At 44.8% G+C, this 17,551-nt stretch overlaps 1 protein-coding gene across 3 annotated transcripts in view; it reads right to left on the bottom strand.

The window, feature by feature from the left end:
- Nucleotides 1-17,551, bottom strand: part of tspan4a (tetraspanin 4a) — a 70,283-nt gene that overhangs the window by 36,698 nt on the left and 16,034 nt on the right. Inside the window, exons 1-2 of one of the 3 annotated variants that reach the window (XM_057025793.1) lie at nucleotides 15,542-16,914; nucleotides 15,378-15,457 (exon numbers count right to left, since the gene is read on the bottom strand). In XM_057025793.1, coding sequence (XP_056881773.1) covers nucleotides 15,378-15,457; nucleotides 15,542-15,698 — 237 coding nt within the window. In that variant the 5' untranslated portion in view covers nucleotides 15,699-16,914. Of the gene's footprint in view, nucleotides 1-15,377; nucleotides 16,916-17,551 lie in introns of those variants that run through there. The other 2 variants (XM_057025794.1, XM_057025791.1) reach the window with 2 other exon arrangements.

The following is a 17,551-nucleotide window of genomic DNA, read 5'->3' as shown; positions in this document are numbered from 1 at the left end:
CCTTCAATACATGTTAGGTGTCAGGAAGTGACCTTTATTGTGGGTTGTTGCTGCATCAGAAATTGACTTTACACTACAGATTAACAGAATTGCTGATTTGACCTTTATGCAGTTTAAGGAATGCAATTAATGTTTGTTTTAGTCGACCCGTATTCTGTTAACTGCTATTAACCTGAACGCACCAGAGCCACCTGAACGCACCAGAGCCACCTGAACGCACCAGAGCCACCCTAATGACGCGCCAAGAACGGTTTCACCGCGTGCACTGGAGTTCCTGTCCTGCACGCGCTGCAGCGTGCCTGGTTGCTTTGTTGTGCTCCGCCGTCAAGCAAAAATAGAAGCCAGGCGTGTTTTTTTGGAGGGCTCTGGGGCGTCAGGGCTGTGGAGGAGTCGGAACGGGACCGAGCCGCAGCCGGCGTGCACACAAACATTGATTTAAATGGAAATGTATCAGCTCTGCTGTCATTTCAAAGCACAGGCGCAGCACAAATGCACCCAGTGTATTATCTTATTCATGTTATTTGAGCCTCCCTTTAAACTGGCCTTGTTTTTCTTCAGGAATAGAAGATTAGAAGTAAAGACGTTTGTTGTCATGACAAATACAGAGAAGCAGCTTGAGTAGCTCTTCGCGGACTGCTGCTAACGTGGCATGAATACGATCCTGTTCATGTCATTGATCAAAGGTTGTCAAAGGTTTATTTTTTAATTGTTTTTCTGCAAGTGTTACTGTTTGTTGTCACAAGCCCACAAAGCTAATTAAAATCACTATCTCCAGCATCTAGATGGTCAAGCTAACGCTAATTTAGGGTTAATAGCTATGTCTGAATTTGCAGTTCATGCGCTTCCACAAGGATGGTGAATAATTACTGTGATTGATGAAGGTTATTGTATCAGGATCCATCCACCTATGGTGTGTTTGACAAATTCCACATCCAAATAATTTAACTACTGCGCACGGCTGTGGCGTAACCACAGAGAATGCAGTGCAGAGGGATGAGATTATCTCCATTCATGCCATCTCCTGCTGGTTTTGCTGCAGCTGTTTCTGTTGTTTCTTCTGAAGGAGCTTTTGTTCTGTACATCTGAGATATTTTGGGAGTTCAGCTTTGTGTTCATCTGCCACCGAGTTGACTGGTTCCTTTTTTACAGTTTCTGCTTGAATTGTATACGTTGCTTTGGGGTTTTTAATCTTTTTCAAAGATTCTTAATAGCATTCTCTTTCCTCCTTTCAGCTCTGATCATTAACACAACCTTCCCACAGGAACCCCCTCCCCCATCTCTGTTTCACCTCACCCACACCTCCTCCTCTCTACCCATCATTACATCTTCACAATCAAGTCAAACACCCCTCTTTTTCTCACTTCACTCCTCACCTCCTACATTGGCTTTTCTTCCCTTTCTAATCCACCTTTTTACCCCAGCTGCCCTTTTTTTATCCTTCTTGATATTCATCTAATCCGCACCTTCCCTCTCATCTCGATCACTCAGCAGTTCGAGCCGCTATTCATCAGAAGTGTGTGTGTGTGTCGGGGGGGGGGGGGGGACTTCAGAACACTCAAGCAGACAGATATGTTAAAATGAGGATTAGTCAAATCGCAGAGGTTGTTTTTCTGGTTTGTCTGACTAGACAGGTGTATTTTGCCACCATTGCCTCAAATTATGGTTTAAATATGAATGTGAGATATAAATGTGGCTTCTCTTGGTGTCACCCAGAGGGTTTGATCATTGAGATACAATATAATCAGAAAGATACAAATGTTAGACGGAGGAGCCGACGGAAAAGACGGGGGGAGTGTCTTCCCAGTCAGGATTAATCTTCACAGCTTTCAGGAAGGAGGTGTTACGTTAAATGTGGATCATCTCTGAATGATTGAAAACATTGGAATTGTCCAGAAACCTCAGTGGGAAACTGGCACCTGTGGCAGGTCTTTGCCTCCAAACAGTCTGAGGAACATAAACCAGCATTATGCTCGAGGTCTTCCAAATGAGGTCTATGTTTTAAATCTTCTGTTATTTCTCTGTCACAGCTGCTTCCGTAGAAGTGAGGGGAAAAAACCCTCCACAAACGTAAACTAATCACACATATTCAATTTTACTGTGACATCTCAACTAAACAAGTATTAGTGTCTTCAGTAGGATTTTAGTTGCTCCCCTAATGGGCCAATCAGTCCAAAGTCAAATTATTCTCATCAGAATGCCTCTTAAATCTGAAGCGAGCCTGACAGCTGCAGCGCATGCAGAGTTCTCTACACTCTGAGTGCATTTCCAGTGGAGTATTTCCTGAGAGCAGTAACATGGGAGGACTCTGCAGAACCAAAGTGTGCTGACAATGAAGATGTCAGCAAAAAAGAGCCTGGAAGGAAATATGAGAACATCTTTGTCAGGCAGCTTCTCAAGTGCTAATCCAGCACTGACCTGCAGCAGTGGACCGTGACATCACCCCCCCCCCCCCCCCCCCCCCCCCCCCCCAACCCCAGGCCTGGTACCGTTTCTGTCCTGAAAATGATTCATTATCTGTCATGTTTACCTGCAATCGGCTTCAGGCTGAGTTTAAATTACATCACACAAGTGTTTTTTTCTTACTTACACAAGCTAACTGAATCATTTGACTTTTAATTGGTTATGTGCTTGAGTATTAATGACTAATCTTCTGTCTTACTGTTCAGTTTCCTGTGGCTGTTATATTGTTATATTACAAACATGTCAAACGTTCCATGAAAGGCTGACAGACCCAGAGGATGGCAGAGGAAGCGTGTGTGTGTGTGTGTGTGTGTGTGTGTGTGTGTGTGTGTGTGTGTGTGTGTGTGTGTGTGTGTTGGTTTCAGTCTAGACGCTAGTCAGTATGTTTGCATGCACAGATTAATCAAGCTATGCTCAATATTGAACTTTGGCATCAGAATTTTGTCCTTTCGTCTCGGTTTACAGGCAGAGAATGTCAAATGTCCTCAGCACTGTTCAGCACTGCCGCCCTTTCTGGTTGACCTAATTCGTCCCAGGTAACAGGAAAATGGACAGGAAAATGGACACTCTTACAGCTAATCAATTCTTTACTTATGGGCAGGTAAAACCCCGGATTTCTAGAATGGTTGTGTTCTGGGGTCATATGCCGGCGTGGGCATTATGCAACATTGTTTAACTCCAATCAATGCAGGTACGTGCTGGAGCAAATTGATCTCCAGTCGCATTATCTGCACATCTTAGTTGGACTAACGCGTTTACATGCACATGAGCGGTCCAGTTAAGGTCGTATTTTAGTAATAATTTGTTTTTTAAGTGTAAACCGTTTGTGCTGCCTTTCAATGGGTTGGTTAGTAACCATCGGTTGTCACGGTAGGAGTCCAGCAGCCTGGACTTCTGGCACTGTTGGACTTTGCTTCCCGCTGTCTTTGGCTGTTTGACCGTGACATTGGCAGTCTGTGAAGGTTTCTGAAGATGCATCAATGGATCCCCAAAGGTCTCCACGTTCCTGCCTTCATCGTTATCTTTTGGAGGGGATAGATTTCCCACCTTAGACGGTTCACATACTTTTTAATTGCTTTGGTTTTATCCCAGAAGAGGAAGGCTCAATGGGTCATTATTTTGGTATAAAATGAATACTTGATTGAGCAGTAAAACTATCATTCCAAGGCAAGTAAGCCGATCAGCTCTGTATTTGTCCTGTCATTACCTTCAGGTGGAAATCCTTACATGACTTATACTGATATTAACTACCCCAGCTGCCCCCTCCCCCCATTTTGACACAAATTAGCAACACTGCAAGCAGCATTTCATTGTGTGGCCAGTGAATAATAACAGGCAGCAGCATGTATGAGAGGCTCGGTGTGATAACAGTCCACCACACCCATTATTTGGTTTCCCAGGCATTTGAAGGAAAAATAGGCCTGTAATTAATACGTGAGATCTCCGGTGGCTCTGGGTTATCAGTCAACCACAAGGGAGCATAGTCAACATGACAGATTGTGTACCAATGAATGGTAATTTATTCTGTTTACATACTGTTCGTTCTATCAAAAATATCTGAAAATAAATTTAACTGAGCAAAACAACTTGTTTCACTGCACATAATCACATTATTTTAACTGAAACCTGAACAAATCAACCCCTTATTGTCCTCTTATTATTATGTGTAGAATTTAGCCCCCTAAAATCCATGTTGGTTTACAATTAAAATGACGAGAGATCTCGATTAATGTGGAATTTTATCCACCCCCATGACTGATGTAAGTACCCCAGACTGTAAGGCAGCAGGGTGCAGTTAAAGAAACAGGCCCCCGACCTCCTTGGAAAGTTTCCTATTTAACAACACCATTTGGATTTGGGGTTGGTGTTTATTCAGCGTCTTTAAAGGCAGCAGCGCTCTGAAGCAACGCTTCGGCGTGCACGTGGTTGTTGCACCTTGTCCTGAAATGCCCAACTTTATGAGAGAGGACAGAAGATCAGTCGTCAATCACTTCTCTTTGAAAGACAGACACGGTTGCCTTGATGAGTTCAAAGGTCCTCTGTGGGTTTATTGTGATGGCAACAAAAGAGGACAGGCTGAGGTGAAGCCATTCCGGACTTGTGTCCATCTTGACTGGATCGATGTTTGTCTCCTTTGTCGCTACAGCCACAACTTAATAAGTGTTGTACAATTATGTTCTTTTCTGGACATTTGGAGCAGAAGAATGTAAAGAAAATTGGCTTCATAAGAGGTGGCTGACATGTGGTTCAATGCTCATGAAAATATGATAACGATAACCTCCTGTGATTTCAGTAGGTCTTATTGGCTCAGTTTGGTGTTGATGTTCTAGCAGGAGTAAATATATCGTGAAAGGGAAGTGATTATAGAAAACACATTCCTTGTGTAATGTGTTCTTTCATGGACCTCCTGCCCCTCACAGGGAACATTTCAAAGGCACACGTTTGGGTCCTCAAGCTTTTTAAAGGTATTCTATGTGGCAGCCTGGCCCCCTGCTGTTTCCCCACCTGTCTCTGCTGCCTCTCCCCTGCACCCTCCATCATCTCTCACTCCCAGGTGCTCCCCCATCACCATCACCACCATCTCTAACTCTGCTCCCAGCATGGCTCCCAGGATGCACAGGTGCCCACTGGTTTAGACCTCCGCGCTGTACTGCAGCAAACTGCAGTCTCCCTACAGCTGAACCTCAAAGACACCAACAAGAGGAACAAACACCCCTCCCTCCCCCTTCCTCCATCTCCATCTGTCTTTCTCTCCCATCTCTCTGTGTCTCAGTGGTAGCTTTTACTCCTCTCTCCATCTCTCAGTGCCCAGTCTTTTTACTCCCTGACCACCATCTGCTCCACTCTTTGTCCAGATCCATTTTCCTTCATTGGAATACTAATTTTGCTTCCTTCTTCCTTCCCTCATCCTTCCATCATTCTAAAGCCCTTTCTGTCCCAAAATGATTTGTTTCCTCAAGAGGGCAGGTCTCTACCATCTTCTAATGGCCTAACGACAACAGGAAGCGATTTAATCAAATCAGTTTCAATGAGGTTTTATGACTGAAGCGTCGCCTCATCAGTGAGTCCCTTCAACATCCAGCAGCCTTTTCTGTGCAGCAGCAGCAGCAGCAGCACATCTCATGGAGGTGAGAATTCATTTAAATTCATTTTAGAAAGTGCATCATTCAGGAAAAGGCAAAACATTAGGCACTTAAAACTGACAGTGCTTCCAATTAAGCTGCAGTTTTTGACCTTTTAACTGTTTTGTAGTTGTATTCAGCTTGTTTGGAGGCACAGTTGGTAATGGACAAATAGAAGATTGACCAGTTTGTGTTAATGACCTGCACATACTCCTGGACCTCCCTTCAGGATTCTGTCTTCAAACTTTTGAACAGGAAGTGCTCTTTCTGCTTCACTTGCAGATGTTTTTGTAAAATGAAACACAGAAAAATTCAAAATTATTTAGGGAATGAAAGATTAAAGGGGAACGTTTGCAGGGGATAAAGTGATTTAAGGCTGATGAATATTCAACAGGCTGCGTTGAAGATTCTCCACTTGCGGCAAAAGAAAACCGTTAAAATTCAGATCTGTATCAGTTCCTCTAATGAAAAAGGTCATGTTGAAGCCCCGTGAAAGGCGGTTGGCACATCTCAAGGTCCTTTGAAAGGTTACCGTTTCGAAAGGCTATTATTTGTTCCATGGGAAGACATCGCAGATGGAATGTGACCAGGAAGTAAAACAGCAGACGTATGGAAACGCATCGCTCTGTCCCCACACACACACACACACACACACACACACACACACACACACACACACACACACACACACACACACACACACACACACATGAGTTTGAGTGACAGTTTGAAGCACGTGTGAGGAGGAAGAAGACATCATCAGCATAAACTAATTAATTTGAGACAAGCTTTCAATGAAGGTGCGACTATCATGTGAGGAGCTCTGTCTCACCCCACCTCAGGAATATTTTCTCCATTAATTAAAAATGTGTTTTTCTTTGGTGATACTGAGTTGTTGCTGCATGCTGTCAGTGCCAAACTGTGTGTGTGTGTGTGTGTGGGTGTGTGTTTGAGAGAGAAAATGTGTGTTTTCTCAGTTGGTCATTGTAACACGCACAGCAGCACATGTATTATACCTGTGTAGTGACAGTGAAAGACACCATCAGACGATAAAATGAGCCGTTACGACCTCAGTTTGTGCGTCAGCGTGTGAACATGCACGGTGCTCATTACGACAAGCGTGCACAGCGGCCTCTGTGGGAAACGTGGACGCAGTGTTAAATAATAAGGACAGACGGACAAGACAACAACTTTAATGAGCGTGGTAACAGCGTGGCAGGAACTGGCGCTGCGTGTGCGTTCGTGGCCACACTCGGTCATACGTTCACCTCCTTCTGCTCATCAACCTCAACTTCCCCGCGGCCCCCTGCTGGCTGGCTGCAGTTGCTGGTTATAACTCATAAAGCCACCTTTTTCCAAGAGGTGGTTTATCTGATTGGCTTAGTTTTAACTCGGTACTTAATGCATTTTTCAAAGAATCTGTAGCCGACTTTCCACGGTAATGTAATAAAAATCTTGAATAGTATAACAAGTGATGAAAAAGTTGAAACAGTTGTTTAGTGTGTTATTTGGATAACTAGGAAACTTAAAGTAAACTCAAAATAAAGCAACTGGCGCCGTCTCTTCACGCTCGTCATTTACATTACAATTTCCACTTTTTATCACTTTTGTGTATTTAACATAGTTGCTAATATAGTTGTTCTGCTCCAATCATCCCATAATGCAAATACAAACATTTAACATACGCCCTTTGTAAATAAACACTCATAAGATTTCCGCCTTGTATTTCAATGGATTCAGATCTGTTGTTGATTTCACCAGTCAAACCTGCTAACAGGGTCCCTTGATTCAGCCGTTCCGCGCTTGTCACAAGAAATCTGTGGATTCTCTTTCCTGTAAATCCATCACTCATCTGCTGGGATTTAATTAGAAGTATGATACACTTTAACGGTCTATGTTTGTGTCACAACGTGGCAGCAAACGTGGAGACCACCTTTAGGATCCTCCGAGGCTGAAAACAAACATTGTTTCCATTCTGGAGCAAATTCTCACGATGTCACTGTGTAGATCACAATGTGTGTTTTCATCTATCCCGAGAGCCCAGTAGCTGCTGGTAAATAACATTTAATTTACCTTTAAAAAAAAATCAAATCCTCTCCCCACTAGCTGCCTTTAGCATCCTCTCAGCACTTCCTACTTTCTTCTGTTTTTTCCTTCCTCATCAGCTAAAACGTTTGCCGCTAAAGCTTGTCGCCTCCATCTGGTCTCCGTCTCTCAGGAGCCGGTCTGAGAGGGGTCCTCCGCAGGAAAACTCACCGTATGCCAATAAAACACGTCTCGCATGTCACTGCTGATTTCCAGTGAAGCAGCTCTAAAGCCCCTCTTCTTATTACCTTGTTAGGATTTCCTTTTTTTGAACAGGTTGTGTTAAAAGGAAGGGCCAAGGACTGGTCTTACAGATTAAAAATGAAAAATAATAGCTGTACAACATTATACTGTATAACTTACACTGTGGCCTGATCACTGTGATGAGATTGGTAGATCTTTATTTGTTCTTATCGTTCTTCATGCGAATAAGCAAATCATCTTTGCAGTCGACCCAATTGGGGAGGTTCAGATCCAGTTTTCATGCAGTGCTGCACATCATCCTGACAGGCTGAGCCTTCAGGTCACCTTGATGAAAGTTTCAAAGTGCTTCTCATTCATGTCTGTCACCCATGATCAATCACAGTTCCTTCATTCCAGCAGACTGGCCGAGCTTATGGAGACCGGGCCGAATTCAGTCCCGTTTGGGTTCTTTTAGCGGGAGGAAGAAGATCTATAAAAATATAGATAAGAAATATAACTGACAATCCACTGCTGCTGATTGTTGTGTGTGACGGACGCTTGATTCTGTGCAATGACGTCACAGCACCAGGTCTTCCAGCTGGTGGAGGATGTCATCTACAACCATCTCCTGATCCGGTCAAACAACCACGTGCTCTTCTCTTTCCCTGTTTAGCTTTAAAATAAATGCAGAGATTCTGGCATATTCCAAGTCTTTTGAAGCCCACCATCCAGGTTCTGTTAAGCTAAGAGTATCAGCACGCACGCCCCCAAAGCAAAGATCTCTCTTCAAAGGTCTACATCTGATACTTTTTCCAAATCTGTCTGCGATCTTGGGCCTCTGAAGATCAGGACGTATGGAAAATCAGGAAATGTGAAAAAGATCTGAGGTTTCCACTGCAGGGTTGAAGGATGCGTGTAGGTTTACTGAGCGGAATAAGATCAGAACTTTAAGATCAATTTATCCTCTAAGAGGGGAGGAGAGGGGTTATCCGATTGCTGTAAACGTCACTTGTACATTTGATCTCCAGTCCTGACTTCGTCTCTTCATGGTCCAGTTCTAGCTTTAGCTTTAAAATCTGCTTGCTTGCCAATTATTTTAACCACTGCCTATTTTTGTTGGTGTAAACGTCACACGACGGAAGGTCAAAGGACAAAAGCTTCTCAGAGAGCTGTGAAAGAAGCGTCCGTCGTTGAGGGTCTGATCCTTTAACAAAACTGGAATTGAGTTGCAGGATTGACCTTTTGTTAGCGTAGCTTAAAGCTGTGTTGACAGAAACAGCCGCTATTATCCTTACACATCCACCACCGGGCAACTTGGAAAATGGAACATGGAAATGTTTTAAAGGGACCTTTTGAGCTGACAATTAAATTGGACACTAATTTCAGATGTGTTGGCTTCCAAAATCGGTGCAATGGTTTCTTTTCACAGTGACATCAATTTAGTTCCATTCTTGAAAAGTGCGTTGACACAAACTCACAGTAATTCTGGTTTGTCCACTGAAACAACAGACGGTGGGTAAACAGCCAGTCAAAACTGAGCCGATATTAGCTTTGTGTGTGTGGGGCGATTGGATTGAAGGCAATCGAGTTACTGACACAGTTTTCGCTATCAGTTGGGATTTCCTCAATGTTGTAAGGTGATTTTTAAAATAAAATAAACACGACGGGAAGGCTACCCATATAATGTCGTGTAGCCGGCATAGGATAAAAGACACTTTATCTCTATAAACAGATTATAAAACACAGACAACACACTTGGTGGAATTCATACTGACAGATGGCTGCTGCTTTTCCACAATCACAGAGACAAAAAAGGGTTTGAAAATGCTAAAGAATGCAGCAAGTAGGTCAGTGTTGTGTTGGTGCCAGAATCTGTTGGCTTTGAACGATCAAAGCATCGAACTGGCATCAAAGATCAGGCACGTGGACCCTCAACGCGGCTCCGCATGTGCCTTTTTTAGCTCGGGAGGTTCCTGAAGGGATTATTGATTCATTTCAAATAACAAAATCAAACAATCTGCGGCCGAAGAAATGATTAATGCTAATTGATAGTTGGAATAAGAAGTTCCCCCAGCGCAGAAAATGACGCCTGGACATCGATTGGGTGCGTGGTTGCATGGAAGTGGGCGGAGCCTGCACATCTGGAATCTGGACAGATGATCCTTTGTATTGATCAAATCGAATGAGTGCAGGCAGACGCCGCTCAGTCAGAACTCCTGCAATCTACAAGTCCTCCGTTGGGCTCTGACCTACATTACCAAGACAAGTAAACACAACTTCAGAGGACTCGTCCTCCATCTCTTCCTTCAGCTGTCATCCTGGGTTTTCCTCTCCCTCCCAGTTTCCCACAGTAATGGGGGACATCCCTATTCCCCACCACTCCTCCGTTCCCCCCCAAGCAATGTGGAAAACCCCTGTGTGTAGTTCAAAATTAATGAAAAAGTGCCCTAAATGGGAAGTCTCGTTTAGGCGTTTGTAGCCACAGGACGCCGTCTCCAGGCCCCCCCGGTCGCCGCTGCTGACGACGATTGAGTGTTTGTGCACCAGTGCATATTTTTGAGTTGCCGTCTGTTGCAATTTCATGGTGGAGTTGTTGCGGCTGCATTTGGTCGTAATCAGCATGTGAGCAGAGAATCCCATCACTGTTTTAACTTTGTGAGAATCATTCTGGGACTCCAGCAAAGGAAGCGATTCATTTGATGAAGCTGTGTGTGTGTGTGTGTGTGTGTGTGTGGTGTGTGTGTGTGTGGTGTGTGTGTGTGTGTGTGTGTGTGGTGTGTGTGTGTGTGTGTGTGTGTGTGTCAGACCTGCTTCTATCTTATGGTTCTAAAATGTTGTGTATTTAAATAATGTAGCACTTTTCCTTCCATCAACTCGACAACAGGATCTGTAAAGTGATGAAATCAGTGTTTAGACTGAAGCCTTCATCCAGCGTGAACCTCCTGCTGCCACACTTCTTCAGCCTTTGTTCGAAAACAGCAGTCGGTTCTCAGGTACAGCAGGAAAACTGTGCAAAATCTACCCCGCAAGACACAGAGAACCCCCACAGATGGCCGCGATCAGCAGTGACAGAAAGTGACGTGTGACAAGAGCTGAAAGCCCGAGAGTTTGAACTGAAAATCTGCTTCTGAGCGCGTTTCACAGAGACTTGAGAGGGATCTAAACCAGCGTAGCCTCTAATAGAATATAGTGAGAACCTTTTTTACAAGGTCTGAACTCTCAGACCTTCCTTCAGTTAGTTTTGTCATTAGCCATGAAGCTCACATAGAGTGACGAATTCTACTTAACGGTTTAAGGAAATCTGAGATTAGCACAAACATTGTAGGTGAAATATGTTTTAAAAGCTGTTTGATGGTTTCTCCACAGTTCACAGTGCTCTGCTGAAACGCTGCAGGGACTTTTGTGTGAGTCCCTTCTTTAATAGAATGAAAGCTGTCGGATTTATGGGGAGATAAAATTACAAAGAACCTGATCCCCCCCCCAAGTGCCTGATTTCTGTCCCTTGTAAACACAGAAACAAGACACCAAGGGCTCTTAACCATCGTCGCAAAGAGAATTTCATCATTTTGAGTTGGCGTAGCTGCACAACAGCACGAATGTAAAAGTCTGGAATGAAGAAACGTCACTGAACGTGATAAAATCGTGATAAAATCGTTGACCCGGACAGGCGGAGGGGAAACACTTAAAAACTGAGCAGCTGCAGTGATGCAGAGTTTCCAGCTAATTTCACGGAATACTTGACAACAAATCTGAAATAATCCAAACCAGGAGACAGTTGAGACCTTTTCTTCAGATCCTCCTGCTGTGCACCCGTGTCAGGAGAATAAGCTCATGTTTTGTTTCTCTTCTGGGGGGCAGATAATATTCCGGCCTTTGTGGGACCGCTGCAGGTAAGTTCATTAACATGTTCTTCATTCACCATGCATGACGTCACCACTCTGCATCCCATCTGCAGTAATAAGAATTTTATGACCTGAGCGGCGGTCTGCGCATTTCGGTTAAATGCCAACCCACACGCGCGCACAAACACACACACACACTCAAGTGTGTGTCTTCTTTTAAGGCCCGCTTGGCTACGGTAGCATCCAAGGCAGGAACTACTTTCACAAAGGAAACAGAAGGGAAGTCTCCCTGATGGCTGGTGGAGCTACGCACTCCATAATGGCCCCCTCCGGAACAGTGGACAGCATCATCCGTGCTGGTTCCTTCAGTATGGCTACGGGTCAGCAGTTAAGACCTCAATAATAATGATCGTTCTCGCTGGCCCATCAAATCTTGACCCGCTGACCTCTTGCATTTGGCCGGGAGCAAATGAGAATAACAGCACCGAAATGAGCAGATTTGTCATTCTCCCAATAACTGCTGGCTCTCTTTATCCCATCAGCATGGCTCCATAGAAAATAACAAAAACAGGGTTTTATACAATACCACAACACTGGGACTTGTTACCTGTACATCGCTAAAAGGAACACCTTCAACTCTCAATTAAAGTCCAGAATAAATAACATTGTATTAAAAAATTTGGACGTCTACTAATGCATAAATGAGGAATGATTCATATGAAAATTACTTTTAAAATTAGCAATGCAAATGGGGATAAGTGGTTTGAAAACATTTTAATTGTGCTTGTGAGTAATTGTCAGCTTCGCGCATAGACAAATATAGTTCTGACAACCTCATCCTGGTCGGCTCCAGACAGGTGGAAAAGATAATAGCTCATCTGAAACGAAGCAGAAGTCAGACTTCTCTGCTGATAGGGATGCCAACTTCCTGAAAAACAAATAAGGAGCACCTCGTTGGCTACCCTTCCCGACTGTCTTCACCCATGCCGACATGGGAATTCTTTTGTAAAATTGGTTTTCGCTGTTCTTTTTTGTTTGCTAATCATCTGACTTTTTAAGTGATATGAATATACAAGGAAACATATTACTTAATGATTAGAATAACAAAATTACCTCTCTTTCTAAAAAAAAAGAATTTCTTTAAAAGGTTAGTGTTAGGGTTCTAAAATACCAACAGGGTTAGGGTTAGTATTAGGGAAGGAGAACATTTGTGACCGTGTACTTCTAGTCCACCAGTCGTGTGTTATGTGCCACCTCAAACAGTCCACCATGGATTACAGACCTGCCTGCCTAGATGGGCTGGGTTTCCCAGCATGCTTTGGAACTGCATGTTTGTGGAGATAATTTCAGGGTCATTATATTAAAAACCACCACAATTTTTATCTGTTACACAATCTTTTAGTGGTACTGTTCCACACACTAATTGTACAATGTTCCAGTAGTCTAAAACTACTGTGTTTTTTAATAGGCACGAAGTGAAGTAATGCGTTTGGTTCTTTACCTCACTTCTATTTATATTTCTTGACCGTGTGGATTCTGAGGTTGATGATCAGCACTTCTCTTCTAACTGAGTGAACAATACTGAATCCAGCCACATGTGTTCCTTTACCCCAGAAACTCTGAGTCTTCCGTGACTTTCTGTTGACTTTCTATTGTCATCTCTTGTCTTCTGGAATGTTTTCATAAGTATCAATACCTGAACCTATGAGATCAGACAGAAACATTTCAGACCCATCTGCCAGAACCTTCCTGCTCGCACGTTGCTCCATTTCTGGTTTAGTTTGGTTTCATTTCTCCTGTTTCTCCATCCGCTGTGATAGATGTGTGTCAGGAGAATGGGCCACTTTTCTGATTGTTACCTCTGAGCCCTTTTAAAGAGGAGCTTGCTTTTGTTTTGTCTTGGATCAGCCAGAAGTTGTTCACACCGCATGACCCGAACAATCCAGGGTCCCTGAAGATGATGATTTTAATCAAATTAGGACCAGTGCAGTAAGAAACCCCTTCCCCCACACTGGGCTGTAGTTTGTACTCATGACAAAAACAGAGCTGCGATTCATTTTCAAAAAAACATAGCAAATAATAGACATGGAAGTAAGTGCACGTTTCCATTGTTAACGAGGGAGTCAATCCATCAGTCGTCAAGGAAACGTGACGCTCTGCCAGTGCTGCAGCATTTGGACCAGAGTGAAAAAAACCGCTATCATTTCTCGACAACAACAAGGCTAACACGGCTAGCCCCACCCCCACCACACCACGTTGATTTGCACACTAATTAGTGATTAATGAAGAGTGTAAAAACTTCCATTTTGAGCTTGACACTTTGTTCTGAAACTCTCATTCAGGTAAAAGTTTTGCCGCCTGTTCGTACAGACTGCGGTTCAGTGAGGTTGACGACAGCACATTCATGTAGAACTGCTGATAATAGACCTGATTACAGGACCTGTCACCGTGCACAGTGAAGCATCTGTCATTTAAAACGCTTTTATACGCTTGATTTTGGATGAATACTTTCTGAAACGGTGTTTTTCGAGTCCAACCAGATTCAGCCAGTAATTATCTATGTAGTAATCTGAGAGCAGTTAAGATCAAACACTTGTGATTGGACGGGTGATAATCTGCACTGACGGGGGGGCCCTGGAGCCTCGGTGCAATCTCATATTTAGCTCGTATCTAATGGCTCAGCATTGCTGTCACACTTCAAATGAGCTCCGCTAATCGTCACATTTGATAAATCAGTTCAATGACCTGGTTTTGGCTGGTACCTTGGTGACATCGTGGTCTGACATCAGTCCCCCAGCTGCATCCCAAAAATCAAAAAGTGCCTTTTTTGAGTTTTGCGAAGAAATTTCCTTGAGAATCAGAACACGATTAGCTTCTCAGGAGCAAGCTCGCCGTGATCCTGGTAATTATTTATCCCTAGTGGCGTCTCTCACACACACACACACACACACACACACAGTGCACTAATAACACACTCTATGAGGGCACTTTGTATGTGACAGATGATGTGGAGGTGAAGAGGTCACACTCTCCTCCAGGGAGATTGGATCTTGGCTCCAAGATTACATTTCATAGTTCAAGGCTTCATTTCATTCTATTACCAGTGAGGGAGAAAAATCGAAGCAAGGTAAGGCTGGAATTCATTCAGATCACACAAAGGAAGTCTGAGATGTAGCAGAAACCTTCGGCACACGTGAAATAAAAGGAAGTGTTGTGTTTTGGCGCTTGGCTTTTGGAGTGTGACTGTCAGATGCAGGCCAACGCCAATGCTCAGAAAAGCACGCAGCAAGTGGATACCATCAGACGGACAAGACAGATTGACGGCTGCTGGGCGGGGGGGCAGGTGTGGGGAGCGACAGCACAGCAGCTCCACTCGGATTAACATTTACACACAACATCAACTCCGCCCGAGCTCAGGCCAAGCTTAACAGAGCAAACAACGCAGCATACACCCACGCCTAAAATACAGTAGAGGGAAAGCTTAACGCACCCACACAGCGGGCTTTGTGCACACGATCCTGCCTCGAACCCCCCACCCACCCACCCACCAAACCATACTGACTCCTCACAGCACTGTGGTCACGCTGGAGAGGAAAGAAAGTAAATAAAGCAGCAGAGAAATATGAAGGTCAGGGAGGCAAACAAAACAAGCTCGGATAGAAAAAAATCCCAAAAATAAACTCACCCAGAAAAGCAGGTTGAAGAAGACCATTCCGTATCGCAGGGCCATCATGCAACCCTCAGCCATTCTGCAGCGGCGCAGTTCTAGGAGGAAGATGAAGGAGAGGTCCAGGTAAAACACCACATACTTTTTCCCCTGAGCATCGCGACCCTTGGATGTCTGCGGACCCTTTGTCGTGTGGAAGCCGAACGCAAACGGAGGCCGCTTGTACTCAAACTCCCCGCTGAAGCGGTGGAAGCCGGAGGTGAACGGCGGCGTGTCGGGTTTACTGTCCAGGGACGGACTGCGCCGGTACGGAGTCTCATCTGTGCTCGAGCGTCTCATTGTGAAAGCCTCAAAAGTCCGTGCACCGAAGGTCAGAGAGGGATGAGAAGTTATTCCACAGAGGGCTGAGGGACAAAAGTGTACTCCGTTCAAAGGATCCTTCTGTCACAATCAAAGTAATAATCACCTCTGTCAAACCCCAGAAGCACTGATTAAATTATACTTAATCTGTGATAATCTGTCAAAGTTCCACTTTTGTCTTGACTGAAGTTCTTTAATCCAGCGGCACGGCTACATTCAGCAGCAGACTTTGCATAATCCCGCCACAACACCTGTGTAATTCTGTGTGTTTAGGACATAATCCCATCATACACACACATCCCTTCTCCCAAATCGCTCAAACACAGGTGTAAGCCTCGGACTGTGAGATAAACTGGCTAACAGTTTCAAAACCAGGACAGCGTATCCAGAATTGTTCTGTTCGGTCTAATGAGAAACTCCTGGGCAGGTGCTCTGGGCTGGCAGGTAGCAGCCCCTCCGATTCAGCCAATCCCACACTTTTACTCAGATAACACCTTCACGTAGAATACGATGCGGCGCTGCGTTCCGGTGTTTCGGCGTGTGGTCGTGGCTGTCACTGTGCTTTTGCTGACGTGCCAAGAAAGAAAAAAACCTTAAACATGTGAAGGAGAGGAAAAGGATGGAGCGAGAAGGCTGAAAAGAAGCCTGAAAGGAAGAAATTATGCATGAGAGGAGATCACGCTTTGGCTTCTTGAGTTAGTATCCCTCCGGAATTCCTTTGCATGTGCCCTAACTTGTCCCTCTTTTGTCTCTAAAAAAGTGGCCGGGGGTTACGTCGCCTCCTTCCACATCCTCCTCATCACACACTCTGAGTTCACCCTCTTTAACTCGCTCTCACTCCCTCTCCGCGGCCCCCCTCCTACGCTGACGGCGGTTAATTAATTTCCAGACTCTCATCAGTGTGGCAGCATGTAACGTCCCCTCTCCTGGTCTCTAGATCTTCCTCTTCAGGACATCTATCATCTCTGGGTGCCCTGCGGGGTCATGGCCATGCGGCGGGAAGGTGAGATGGGCAGAGAGAAGCAAAGGACAGTTTCCTCAGAGAAGCAGAAGAAAGACTGCGGTGTTTGGAGCTGTAGCCCAGTCCTGGCGCCTGAAGCTCCCTCCTCCTCTCTCTCTCCCCTTCTTCTCTCAGCAGCGATGTGCTCCCCTCTGCTTGCGACGTTTCAGACAGCTCGTCCCTCCTGCGTTGCTGTCCCCGGAACCTGGCTGAACACAAGCCAGGAGCAGGCGTTCATATTCTGGCCACGCCCTCAGTGAAAGCTCAACCAATCAGAGTGCAGCACCAACGGTCCACTTTCATGTACACACCAATCACGCTCGACCCTCCTCCAGATCAAACACACACACACACACACACACACACACACACACACACACACAGTAACCTGCTGTATAGTTAACATACTGGTGCTGAGAATCCCACTGCAGCAGCCTCGCGCTTCCATTTCTTCGCTCTCCTTCCTCTCTGGAGCTCATTCTATATGCAGAGGTTGTTCCTGCACCAAAGCCAGGCTGCTCTCTGCACGCTTGGCTTCATTCATGTTCCTGTCTTCCTTCAGTCCCTTCAGACCCAGCGTCAGGTGGTACTCTGTCCGTGCAGCCGCAGCATTCCACACCAAAACCAGCCCACTCCGAATCGGACATGCACGGCTCTCTAAGGTACAGGATCTCCACAGCGTGGTGACCATCTGGGTCAGGCCATTAATGAGTCTCAAACCTCAGAGCCTCTAATTTTCTTCTTCTCTTTTTTTTCTACTAATAATTGAGTGAAACAAAGAGAGATGGCAGTAAACCTTCTGAAAACTAAAAGACAAAGAAGCTTTATCACC

The sequence above is a fragment of the Takifugu flavidus genome, chromosome 2, assembly GCF_003711565.1.
Source record: "Takifugu flavidus isolate HTHZ2018 chromosome 2, ASM371156v2, whole genome shotgun sequence".
NCBI classification, from domain to species: Eukaryota; Metazoa; Chordata; class Actinopteri; order Tetraodontiformes; family Tetraodontidae; genus Takifugu; species Takifugu flavidus.
Note: the sequence above shows the minus strand (reverse complement) of the source record. Positions and strands in the feature narration are given on the sequence as shown.